This window comes from Camelus ferus, chromosome 1, assembly GCF_009834535.1.
Source record: "Camelus ferus isolate YT-003-E chromosome 1, BCGSAC_Cfer_1.0, whole genome shotgun sequence".
In the NCBI taxonomy this organism is placed as follows: Eukaryota; Metazoa; Chordata; class Mammalia; order Artiodactyla; family Camelidae; genus Camelus; species Camelus ferus.
In genome coordinates this window covers 56775711-56788241 of record NC_045696.1, presented here as the reverse complement: position 1 = coordinate 56788241, position 12531 = coordinate 56775711, and the positions used below count along the sequence as shown (strand labels likewise).

The window sequence follows — 12531 nt, the reverse complement described above, 5'->3', positions numbered from 1 at the left end:
GGGCACTCTGGAAGATGGGGAGGTGATATTTGTCAGTCAAAACAGTGAGGACATATTTAAGAATTTCCAAAGTGGCCCAATGCACTCTGAGAAACAGTAGTATGGGAGGCAAAAGCAGCTACAGTCACAGACTTTTGGTTAGTTCTTTGTTTGGTAGGTGGTTCTGTTTCTAACTGCTGGGGTAGGGAAGGGAGGAAAAAGACTGTGTCAGTCTTGAAGGACCTAGACTAATGCAGGAGACATGGACAGAGATCTCCAAAACACTGCCATAATTTTACAGCTTAATGAGTCTCAGTGGAAAAAGCAGCAAAGAAGTTATCACTAAATTTACTAAAGTTACAGCCTGCCAAAGAGAATGTGAAATGTGAGTGACACACACAGCATGCGATGTCCTGTCCACCCACCCACTGAACATAAAGGCCCACCCTGTCTTGCCTTTTTTCCACCCTCCTACATACACATTATACCTGCACACAGGCACATAACAGCAGGGAAGGATACTCTTGGAACATTGTTAGAATCATACTTTAGACCTCCCAGGTAGGTCACTCCCCTGAAATGAAAAGCTACCAGTTTCCCATTTTTTGAAGCTGGTGGAATAGGGCTGATTAAAGCTGACTTCATACTGAGCAAATACTTGTAAGAGGCAATTTAGTTCTGGATCCATCCTCTGTATCTTACAATTGCCTTCACCAGCACCCCTGATATTGGTACACTTCCAAGCATGTTCAAATGGAAGGGCCTCACCTCATGCAAATGGAGACATTAGCCCACTATGACCCTGGACTTAAAGGCTTAACTCCAACAGAGAATTGGAGCAGAGTTTACAGTGCCAGCTTAGTACTCGGATGGCCAGAATGAGTCTATGTTATGATTTAGAGTCTGAATCCCAGGAATGGATGTAAAGGGCAACTCAGAGAAGCTAATTCCTTCAGGAAAGAACATTCAGGATGCTTGAATTCTTACCTCATGAGCATGCTTCCTGTTACTCTGTCTTCTGCAGTTGTTACCAGGAAAGGCTCTCTGGTCACAAACCCTAGAGTTCTGATACTCTGTTGGCTCTAACATCCAAAACAGGTATCTTGGTTACAGGGCCCTGTCTACTCCCTAGTCAATAATGGTAATTACTGTACACAGTGCGGGGAGAGGTATTACTTTAAAAAGAAGCAGCACACAGACATAAATTATCATAAGACCCAGCAATTCCACTCCTAGGTACATACCCCCCAAAATGGAAAACAGGCACCAAATACTTGTACAGGAAAGTTCACAGCAGCATTAATCACAACAGTCAAAATGTGGAAACAATCTCAATGTCCATCAAAAGCTGAAAGGATAAATAAATTGTGGTCTATACACACAATGGAGTACTAGTCAGCCATAAAAAGGAATGAAGTACTGATACATGCAACAACACGGATGAACCTCAAAAACATTACACTAAGAGAAAGAAGCCAGGCACAAAAGGTCACATATTACATGATTCCATTTATATTAAATATCCAGATTAGGCAAATCCATAGACACAAAGAAGATTGGCTAGAGGGAGAGGGGAATGGGGAGCAACTGCTTAATGGGCATGGGGTTCTATTTTGGGGTAATGAAAATGTTTTGGAACTAACTGGACAGAGATGGTGATTGCACAATATTGTGAATGCACTAAATGCCACTGAATTGTTTACTTTAAATGATTAATTTTATGTCATATGAATCTGACACAAAAAAAAAGGGGGGGAGGGGGATACAGACTCAGCTGATATATACCTTTATCCTCTCACTCCTTCACTTCTACCTGAAGGTGTACATAGAAAGGTAAAGTATTGGCCATTATGTGACCATGAAGCAACCAATATTTGCCAAGAATGGCTGAGCATACAGATGTAAGTGGTGGGGAGGATAGTGGTAGAGCATGTGCTTTATCATGTGTGAGGTCCTGGGTTCAATCCTCAGTACCTCTGTTAATAAACAAACAAAAAAACAAACAAACATAATTACTCCCCCTCCAAACAAACCCAAAAACAAACAAACAAACAAAAAAAATAAAAGGAAGCTGGGTCTTTGAAATCATGAAGGAAACCACAGTATCATCAATTTTATTACGAGACAAATAAAACCCCTAGTTGAAGAAATAGCATAATCTTTGTTCTTTACAATTTCCTCTTTAAAGAATGACCTTAACATAAACTAAGAGAACAAATTCACACATGAGCCTTTGGTTAGATGTATTTGTTAGGTGTACTTTTGCTTAGGTGATTTCACCAGTTGCTGGGAAAATGCACTTTGCTGTATAGATCAACACTTACCATCTGTAAGCATTCCAAACAGGAAGATAATTAACACAAAATAGCATCACAAACATTAGGTACACAGATAATAACAAAAACAGAAAATAACAGTCTTTTCTACAAAGGCCATGGTTTACTCCTGGCCTGAATAAGCGTAATTGTTTATTCATTCAATATGTACTGACTACTTACTACGTGCCAGGCATCGAGCCAGGGATATGAGCCAGAATACTGCAGTGAGCAGGAAAGATAAGTCTCTGCCCTCATGGAGCTTACATTCTAGCAAGGGGAGAGACAGACAATAAACACGCGAGCGATCTCACATACACTGCGTGTTATTATCATGCATCCAGAGGAACACATTAGGCTTCCAACTCTCTGAAATAAGACTGGCTCTTAGCTCCTCCATCTGCGGTGTGGCATTGCAGGGTGCTCAGGTTCCTCAGTTACCAGGAGTCAGCAGCACTTTCAACTTGACAGCAACGGTCTCAGTTGTCAAAGATTTCTTTCTTATTTCCTTATTACCATTGCCGACATCATCCCTATGCTTCATCCTACTTCAGGAAAAATACACACCAAAGAAACATCTCGCCCTAAAGAATCCCACCCTTAAAAAGGGAAACACTAAACCAGAAGCAAAATCCATTATTGTTTCCAAGAGAAAGAGCCTACCAACAAAGCAAAGCCAACCTTTCCGGCAGAGGATAAGGGAAGAGGGGAGAGTTGGCACAGCATTCAGGTCTAAAATTTGTGTACAAGGAAAAATGCAAATAATCATGAAGTACAATATTTAACTCTAGCACCTGAAGAAAATATGCTAGACCAGTGCTGTTCAACAGAAATAAAATGCAAGCTACAAATGTAAGCAACATATGCAATTTAAAATTTTCTAACACCATATAAAAGAAATAAAAAGAAACAGGTGAAATTATCTTTAATAGTATATTTCCTCTAATTCAGCATATCTTCAGTACTATCTTTTCAACACATAATATAAAAATTATTAGTAAGATACTTTACAATCTTTATTTCCATACTGAATCGGCAAAATTTGGTATATGTCTTATATTTATAGTACATCTCAATTTGGACTAGAGACAGTTCAAGTACTTAATAGCTACAAATGGCTAATGGCTACTTTATTGAACAGGGCAGCCCTAGACAAAATACTCACTAAATTCCCTTTTCCAGGAAGATTAAAGCTAATGGCTCCCCAGAATTGGAGCTTCTAGACATCTCAAGAAGCTATATTCTGATACCCTCTACTGTTAGTCTTGGAAACACAGCCCTAGGTACCAAGAACCACAAGTAAATAAAATTAACTGATTAAGAAAAAAATATATATGCAATTCAGGCAGGAACAAAATGATATGCCTTGATGGAGAAAAAGACTATGTTCTCCTAGTGCCAATGCATCTGTCCATTCAGCCATTCAACATTTGTTGAGAGCCTACCATGTGCCAGAATTAATTCCGTATGCTAGTATCCTGCCCTTAGGGAGATTACAGTCTTTGGGGGGAAAGGCTGATAGACATAAATAATTAGATAAGAAATAAACAAGTTCATTGTAAATAGTAATTTTACTATGAAGAAAATAAAACAGGAAAATATCCTCATGAATTGGAGATTATTTTACATAGGGCAAAGAAGGCTTTTCTGAGAAAGTGGCATTTAAGCCAAGAATGAAATAAAGAGGACAAAAATGGAGAATGTTCTATGCAGAGAACACAGTTAGGGCAAAGACCTGAGGCAGGAAAAACCTTGGCATACTTGCAAAACAGAGAATGTCAATTGGTTAGAGAGCAGTTAGTTAACAGGGAGGATAGCAGATGTGGTTATAAAAGTAGTCAGGGGCCAGATCTCTTAGGACCTATAGAAAAGGGTAAGGAGTTTAGAATCTAGATATTCTGAGAAAAAGTCAATAAAGGGTTTTTTTTGGGGGGGAGGGGGTGTTAATATTGCTTGGAGTAGGCTGGTAGTGGTGGAAGTATAAGAGGTCATATTTAGAATATATTTTCAATTTATTAGCAAGTCCTGTCATCTCCACGTTCAAAATTAGATTATATAAATTAGATTATAGTTTGAATGTGACAGGACTTGCTGATGAATGGGACTTAGGATGAAAAAAAAGAAAGGATGGTCAACTACTCGACTTTGGACTTGAGCACACAAGTGAAATGGTGGTGCCATTTACTGAGATGGGGAGCTGAAACAGGAGCAAACCCTGCTCCTCCTCCTGTATTTCCAATCATGATAAATGTAACAACAATTCAGTCAAAAACCTGAGCTTCATCCAAGGCAAAGCCATATCCAAACAGTCACCAAATCCATTAACTTCATCTCCCCAAAGTTTCTCAAATCTGTTCCCTCCTTTCTATCTCCACTGACTTGGACAGGTCTTTAGACCAATTACTCACTAAGACTACTGACATTGCCTTAATCTCCAGGTTTAAACTCCAACCCAGCATCAAAGCTACAAATTGTTCCCCTACTTAAAATTCTCCAACAATCTTTTTGAAGAGCAATTTGGCAATATCTATACTTAAAATGGACTTGCCCTTTGATTGGCTATTTCTTTTACGATTCTACCCTATAGAAATGTTCAGAGAATGTGGATATAAGGGTAATTCATTGCAGCACTTTAACAGTGAAAAACTAGACACTACCTAAATGCTATTCAAGCAGGAAATTGTTACATAAACCATCATACAATCACATTATAAAATTCTACTTAGCCGTTATTTTAAAAAATGAAGCAGGTTTAAATACACTGATACAGAAAGATCTCCAAGATACTTCAAAAGCAAATGGCAATGTGTATATGATTGCACTTATTTGGTCTGGGATGATAACACCTTAAACTATCAACAATGGTTACGTCAGAGTAAGTGAGATAGGAGTGGGCTGGGTGGGGAGTTCTCACTTTTTACTATATAATATATGTATGTATATATACATATATATATATATATTTCTTATTGGATGACTTTTTAAGTAATCAATAAATTTATATAATAGTAACACCAACACCAACAAACTGTATGATCATCCTGTATATACATAACATGATTCAAGGCACTGTAGGACCCAGCACCAGCCTTCATTTCCAGATTAATTTCTCAGACTTATTTACATTAGGTAGGTGATAATGTACTTTTGTGTGATGGGAAACATCAGTTGATTGTTAAAACTGGGTTATGTACTAGACCTATGTGCTTTGCAACTGGAATAGGAAAGGCAGAAGGACACGATGCTCTTTCTGAAGAGATGCCAAGGTACTTGGTTCCTTCCCTTGAGGGCACAACAGAATTAGTCCATTCCTTTAGCTCTTCAAAGAAAGTAAAATTTCATGACTCTTACCCCTTCTCAACCCATTTGGCTTTACATGTTTCATAAATACCTGTACTTATCTTGTTTACAGTTTATTTTACCTTCATAATATAAAAAGCCAGCAGAAGAAAACAGTGAATTTAGTGTTATAGTTCCACTTCCTTTCTGAAAATATTCCTCATTTCTCCAAGAGACTTCTGGATTTTAAATAAAAAACAAAAAACAAAGTGATACTAGCCTAGCTCTGCTAGAGATAACACATGTGAAATAGCTTTGGTAGAAACAAAATGCTGAATTAATAGAAGATGGAATTATACCAATTCCTAAATTCTAAAGATTTTCATATCTGTGTTTTGATTGCCATTTCTTACTTTTTTTAAAACTCAGGAATAAGGAGAACAAGAAAGTATATATGTAAGTCTTTCTACTGTGGTCCTGGCTGGGAATCTAGGCATAGAGCCAACTGATAGAAAATAAACCGCTCTTCCCAATCTTGTTCCCATTCAGCATCTAATTCTCTCAAAACAACATCAAAAAGAGTTATGAAATACTCGATTATTTCTTCTTCAGTCATTGAGATTAGAAATGAAGTACCTTGGCAAGATAGGAAAAGAAAAACCTAATTAGTGTTTATTCTGTGGTTCATTATAAATCCTAAACCTGCACCTATAAGAATTCCTCAGTTAAAATATCCCTCACCTGGTTTGAATGGCTATAGCACATCAGAAGACTTTTTGTTGTAGTTGTTGTTTTGTTATTATTATTTGGCCTCATTTTAAAATGTATTACCTACTTCTTACATCCATAAAATATCAGAGCAGAAAGGAAACACTGATGATCCTACCACAATCCTCTCATTATTGACAGCTGAGAAACTGGCCCAGAAAGATTACATCAGATAATGGTGTCACAGTGCAAGTGTCTAGTTAACTGGAACTAGGACTAGAACGTCTCCTGACTTCCAGGCTATGCCAAATTGGATATTTTCTTTTTATCGCTTAAATTGGCACCTTAACATCCTTAAGGTGTTTTGGGAAAAGGGGGCAACTAAATAAGAAAAGGCTTCAACTTCAAGGGCAGATAGAATGAAAGGAGTTTTCCACTAGATACAAGGCCAGGATACAAGTGAGAGGAGAAAAAAGTTTCATTTAAAGCCACAGGTAACCTCCCATGCTGACTCCCAGAGGTGGAAAAATGGTTTCTTGGTTAGGGAAATATCTTGGTAGGCCCTTCGGATATGATAGGATCTTTTAAGGTCCTACTTGAAATAGAAAAAAAAAAATTAAAAACTAAGTTATTTTCTCTAATACATTTATAATTTTCCAAGGCCTTTGGGGGGGGGGTGATAAGAGAAGGAAAAAGGAAGCTGAAATTTTAGCAAGGAAGGCAGGACTCTACTTGGGATGAAACATGTGAGAATGGCGAAGACACTGTTTAAGAACAAGGATGTATGCGATCCACTCATATTCCTTAACTATTCAATGCTGAGACAAAAACCGCTCTCATTGCCCATCCCCCTGCCCATGACTGCAAAAAGTTCCATGAAGATCTGCTACACAGACTTGTCTGGATGGTACTGTGAGAGTCAGTACAGGTGGTGCAGACGAGAGGGGAAGAAGCCAGGGAAGCAGGAAGGTTTCCTGAAATAAGGAGAACTTGGCCAGTGTAATGGCTAGGATACCAAATGAAAACATTTCAAGGAAAGGACTGGTTGACAGCATCAAATACTGAAGAGTAGCCAAAGAGACTGAGAAATAAAGGACTGCTGGTTGGATAATTAGGACTGGAGAAAGCTGTTTCAGTATAGTAACAGGGCATAACCTAGACTGCAAGAGGGAGATGACAGAAATATGCAACTAGTCTATACGAGTCTTTAAGAAGTTGGTAAGATAATGTATAGGAAAAACATAACCGTAGCTTTAAGAAGCAGAACATGCAAGTTAGATTCAAGAAAAAAAATAGCAAGAAACACGTAACCATTGAAATAAAGAGCCAACAGTTCACCTACAACTGCTTTAAAACTTAACATCTGATCACTATTTATTTAAATGAAATTCTAAACTATGAATATTTAGAAAACAATGTTTAAAAGTTGAATAGCTCCATGTGCACAAGGTACGTACATTAAGTCATTCTTAAGGCAACTTAGTGCCAGAAAAAGGTTAGACTACACACAACTGCATCTATTACTTGAAACATGACCAGTAAGAGAAAAAAATTCTGAAACTTTTTTTAAATGGGAAGAGTGTTCATTTTAATTATGCTCCAAGATGTTACAGAGCTAGAAATTAACAAATTTCAGTAAATACAAAATAGATTTACTGTCAATATTCTGTCATTAATACAACTCAGGTAAATAAAACATTACTTCACACAAGGCTCAGATGCTCCAAAATCTATTCTAACTTTATACATGTACTACAAAATGATAAATACTTAAAAATTACAATGCCATGGAAAATATTACAAAAAATACAATTGTTATAGACCCTTGTATGAAAGTTCTGCCTTAGGGAATAATACCATGCTACACGTCAGAACCAAAAAGAAACTATTTTCCTTGAGGTTACAGTGCTCAACAACATACTGGATACACTCTAAAATACCATGCCTGACAAGAATCAAAAGAGAGACAAACGCCTTCAATGAGGTTGAAAGAAGAAAAAAGAGAAAAGTAATCAATTGTTATATGCTAATTTCTGCTGGAATGGCCTGTTTAAACAATTTATAGCACTGTAGAAGAACGGAAAAAGAAGGGTACCAATCTCAGCTTTATATGAAGGATTTTCCAAATCAGCACAAACTCCGGCTATTCTAAAAGGTACTATTCCTCATGCTCTCCCCTCTTCAATCTTTTATGTGGACTCCTTATTCTATGTCCATGTTTCTTCTCTAATTTCTTCCTAAAGGCTTACCAAACACACTTTCTGTTTTCTATTATCCAACATACAAACCAAAAGACATTAAGCAAAACAACAGAATCTGTCAGTCAAGTCAGTTCTAAAGACACAAATTTTAGTTTAGATATTGATCATGAGATTTAGGCACAGCCATCCCTCTTCCACACACTCTCACCTCCCCCTGCATATTGACTCCACCCTCAATTGTAGGGCAACATGAAGCTTTAAGATTTTTTTCTCCTCATCAATGACTTGCCTGTTACCAAGCTGCTCGGTTGGCAGCAATGCCAGGAGTTGTTTTGAATGCGTGGTCAGAACAGACAAAAAGGACGTGATCAGTGAATTACTGTAACCTACCACAGTGGGCTTCTACAGGCGGACTAGAAGAATTGACCTTATAGACTTCTCACACTCATTTCAGAAGGGAGAAAAATGTGTCTTAAAAAGGAAAGGAAAAGATGAGATAAGGAAATACAGCAAAATATTAATACTGTAGTAATAGGGAAGGGAATGCTTATAGCCAACCTACCTTGTAAGGAAGTTTCTGGCATAAAAATCAACACTTTCTCTCCCGTTATTCTTTGCACAAGATTAACAGTTGCTTTACACCAAGAGGGGCAGAAAGCCACTTAAATACTTTTCTTCAAAGGTAGAGAAAATCTTTTTGAAATGAGCATTAGAGAAATGAGGAAAGGTAGGGAAAGCTCACTCAAAGAGGTCCTCAAACATGCGTTGTCCCATTGCTATGTATGCTTCCTTCTCCTCTGGTGTCATCTGGGCCACCAGCTCTGGCTTCTGGCTCACTTCGCTGTAGGAGAACGGACGGCCAGCCACCATGACAATGGGGTCATCTGCCACTTCCTCAAATTCATCGTCCTCCTCATCCTCTTCTCCATGATGCGCAGCCACAGCTGCTGGACGGGGTGGGGAGTCATCATCTGACTCACTGGTCTCACTCTCAGAGTCACTGCCATTGGCAGTGGTCACAGGGGCAGCCGCCCCCCCTAAGCCTGCTGTGGCAGAGGGGGTCTTCTTCTCATGAATGAGCAGTGCTCGCATGACCTCCTCATTATCATCCGGCCCTGCACGGCCTTCCTCACGCTCCTGAAATGAGTCTATATCCAGGCCACCTGCAAGGAAAAACCCAGAAAGTCAATATCCTTTAATATAAAAGGCACTCCTTTATAACTTATAAAATATATAATATTTTAATATATTATATTCAAATAAAGGATAATATTGTAAAATAACACAGACTTCACTGGTTCCATTTTTTGAGCGAGTGTCCATAAGATATTCAAAATGTTTCTCACCCACTGGAACTTAAGCAGCATAATGGTTTTAGGTACAGTTGATTCTTGAACAACGTGGCTTTAAACTGGGTCCACTTATACAAGGATTTTTTTTCCCTGTAGTAAATACTACAATACTACATGATCCATGGTTGGTTGAACCCGTGGATGTGGAGGAAACACAGATATGAGTTACACTCAGATTAACCCCTGCAATGTTCAAGGGTCAACTGTACATGGGTTTTAAGAGAAATAAAGCTCAGATTTGAATCCTGGTTCTTCCACAAGCAAGCTGTAACACTTTGGGCAAGTTATTTAGTCTCTAAACTTCTGTTTACTTTTACTGTAAATGAGGTGATAAAAGCATATACCTTCTAGGGCTCTGGATATGAAATAATCTCTATGAAGGACCAAGTCTGTAGCTGGTATAAAAGGAAATCAAAACAGGGCTCCTTACCTTGCTCAGAGTAAAAACCAAAAGCCTTACAATGGCCTATAAAGTCCTACACCATCTGGAACTCCTCCTGCCCACCTACTTATCTCTTCTCCTTCCCCTTGCTCATTCTGCTCCAGCCACTGTGACCTCCACGGTATTGTTTGTACACACCAAACACACCCCACACACCCCTACCTCAAGGCCTTTGCACTGCCTGTTTCCTTTGCCTGGGATATTTTTCCTCTAGATATCCATACAGATAACTCCTTTGTAACTTTCACATCTTTACTCCAGTTTCACCTTCTTTTAATTCACCCCCACCCATGTAATCTCAATGTTCTATTTTCCCCCCATAGCATTTACTTTCTAACATAATAATTTATGTCTATTTTCTTTGCCACCTACATTCCACAGATGTAGGTTCTCCACAACAGATATTTCTTTTTTTATTCAGTGATATAATATAGCCCATGTACACAGAATAGTGCCTATCACTTATTAGATACTGAATAAATATTTGATGAATAAATGGCAGTTTTATTTTCCTGAAGCAAACAAGTGTACTTTGAACTCTTTATAAAAAGAAATCCAGTATCAGAATCGAAACTTCTTCCACCACATACCTCCTATCATTGTATGCATATATTACAGATGACGATTTTAAGAAAAACATTTGTAATTGGTATTCTGAAAATAATACCAAACATAATGCCATTTAAAATACATAAAAGAATTAAAAGTTTTGATTGAAACCTGACTCCTTGATTCAAATCCTGACTCTGACATTTATTTAGCTGTATGATTTTGGCTAAGTTACTTCATCTTTTTCTGCTTCAATTTTCTCAAGTACAAAAAAGGGGGAAAAGTAGTATCTATCTCACTGGATTTCTGTGGGGATTTAGTGAGTGTCTGTGAAGGCATGGCACTTAGATTAGTGTTATCTATTATCATCAAGAGAAGACCCAGAAATGACCAATTTGGCCATGGATGAAGTGAAAGCATCCTCTCATTAATTCATCAGAATGAATCAGCTGTAACCTGGGACATTTTATAAAGTATAGAACTCCTAAGATGAGATATTTGGCAGATAAGAGAGAGAAAGGGAAACAGGAACTGAGAAGTTAAAAGTTTAGGTCAGAAACAATAGGCTTTTGATAACATGAATGTAAAAATGAGGATTAAAATAAAATCAACCATTTAAAAACACTGCCAAAGGCTCAACCTTCTTAGAGCCCTTAGTGTCAATGTCATATTTCAAGAGGAAAAAAAAAAGACAAGGAATGCAGACAAGACTCTAAGGCTTATATGCTTCTAAAAGAATTTTCCAAATAGCTTAATATTACCAATATAGTATTTTGATTAATGTCTAAAGTAAATATAAAATTAGGGAAAAAGCAATTTAGTTTTGTAAACTGAATGAAATCATCATATCTGAAAGATTTCTGACGGGTCTTGAGAAGTCTGGGGTAAAAAGGAACTGTTCTGTTATAGATGAAGACAGAAAACAAAAAATAAGGATAAATGAACAAATCTCTAGATGGCAAAGTAGAAACACTAGTTCTAGGAACAGTCTTATTTAATAGAGTTATAAATTACAAAGAAGATGCATAATGGGAAATTGTCAAGCTCACTGATGATGCTAAGCAATTCTGGGTGCTTAAAGGCCAAACTGATAGCAAAAATATATAGAAAAGCTGAAGGTCATGTAAGTGGGCAGAAAAGTGGCAGATCTTATTCAATGCTGGCAAGTGTAACCTGCCTATAGAAAAATAATCTAAAATATACTGAAAAACCTGATCTAAGCTATCAGCTAAAGGGCAGGAGAGAGTCTGAAGAAAATCCCTGCACATATTTCTTAAGTTGTTGGTCTTAATTATACTTGCAGAAAGAAAGCAACAGAGAAAGCATCAGGTGGAAAACAGAAGAATATCTGAAATAAAACTCAAATCATTAATGATAAATCCATGCATGAATAACACTCATTGTTCTGGTCACTAGGTCTTAAGTAAAGTATATTATGAATGGAGATGGTCCAGTAAAAGACAATGAAAATAAGACAAAAATTGTAGGTGGAGATGGCTTAGGGGAAGAGAACTATTTGCAAGGAAAGTAGAATCAAAAGGAATTAGAACTTTCAGTGTAGTAATGAGGACATGATTGAAGTCTATAAAATTCTGAAAGATACTAAAATAGTTTGAAGTCTGAGGAAAATTAAGTGTAGGGCAAATATGACTCACTTCACACATGCACTGGATAAAGCCTATTCAACTATCATAAAACGCAAAAGA

At 37.5% G+C, this 12531-nt stretch overlaps 1 protein-coding gene across 3 annotated transcripts in view; it reads right to left on the bottom strand.

Annotated features, from left to right (window-relative positions):
• Positions 1–2057: 2057 nt before the first annotated feature.
• GTF2E1 (general transcription factor IIE subunit 1) overlaps positions 2058–12531 on the bottom strand; it is a 36214-nt gene continuing 25740 nt past the window's right edge. For all 3 annotated transcript variants that reach the window (XM_006190491.2, XM_032480073.1, XM_014564145.2), the window contains exon 5: positions 2058–9645. In XM_006190491.2, the coding sequence (XP_006190553.1) occupies positions 9221–9645 (425 nt within the window). In that variant the 3' untranslated portion in view covers positions 2058–9220. The remainder of the gene's footprint in view (positions 9646–12531) is intronic.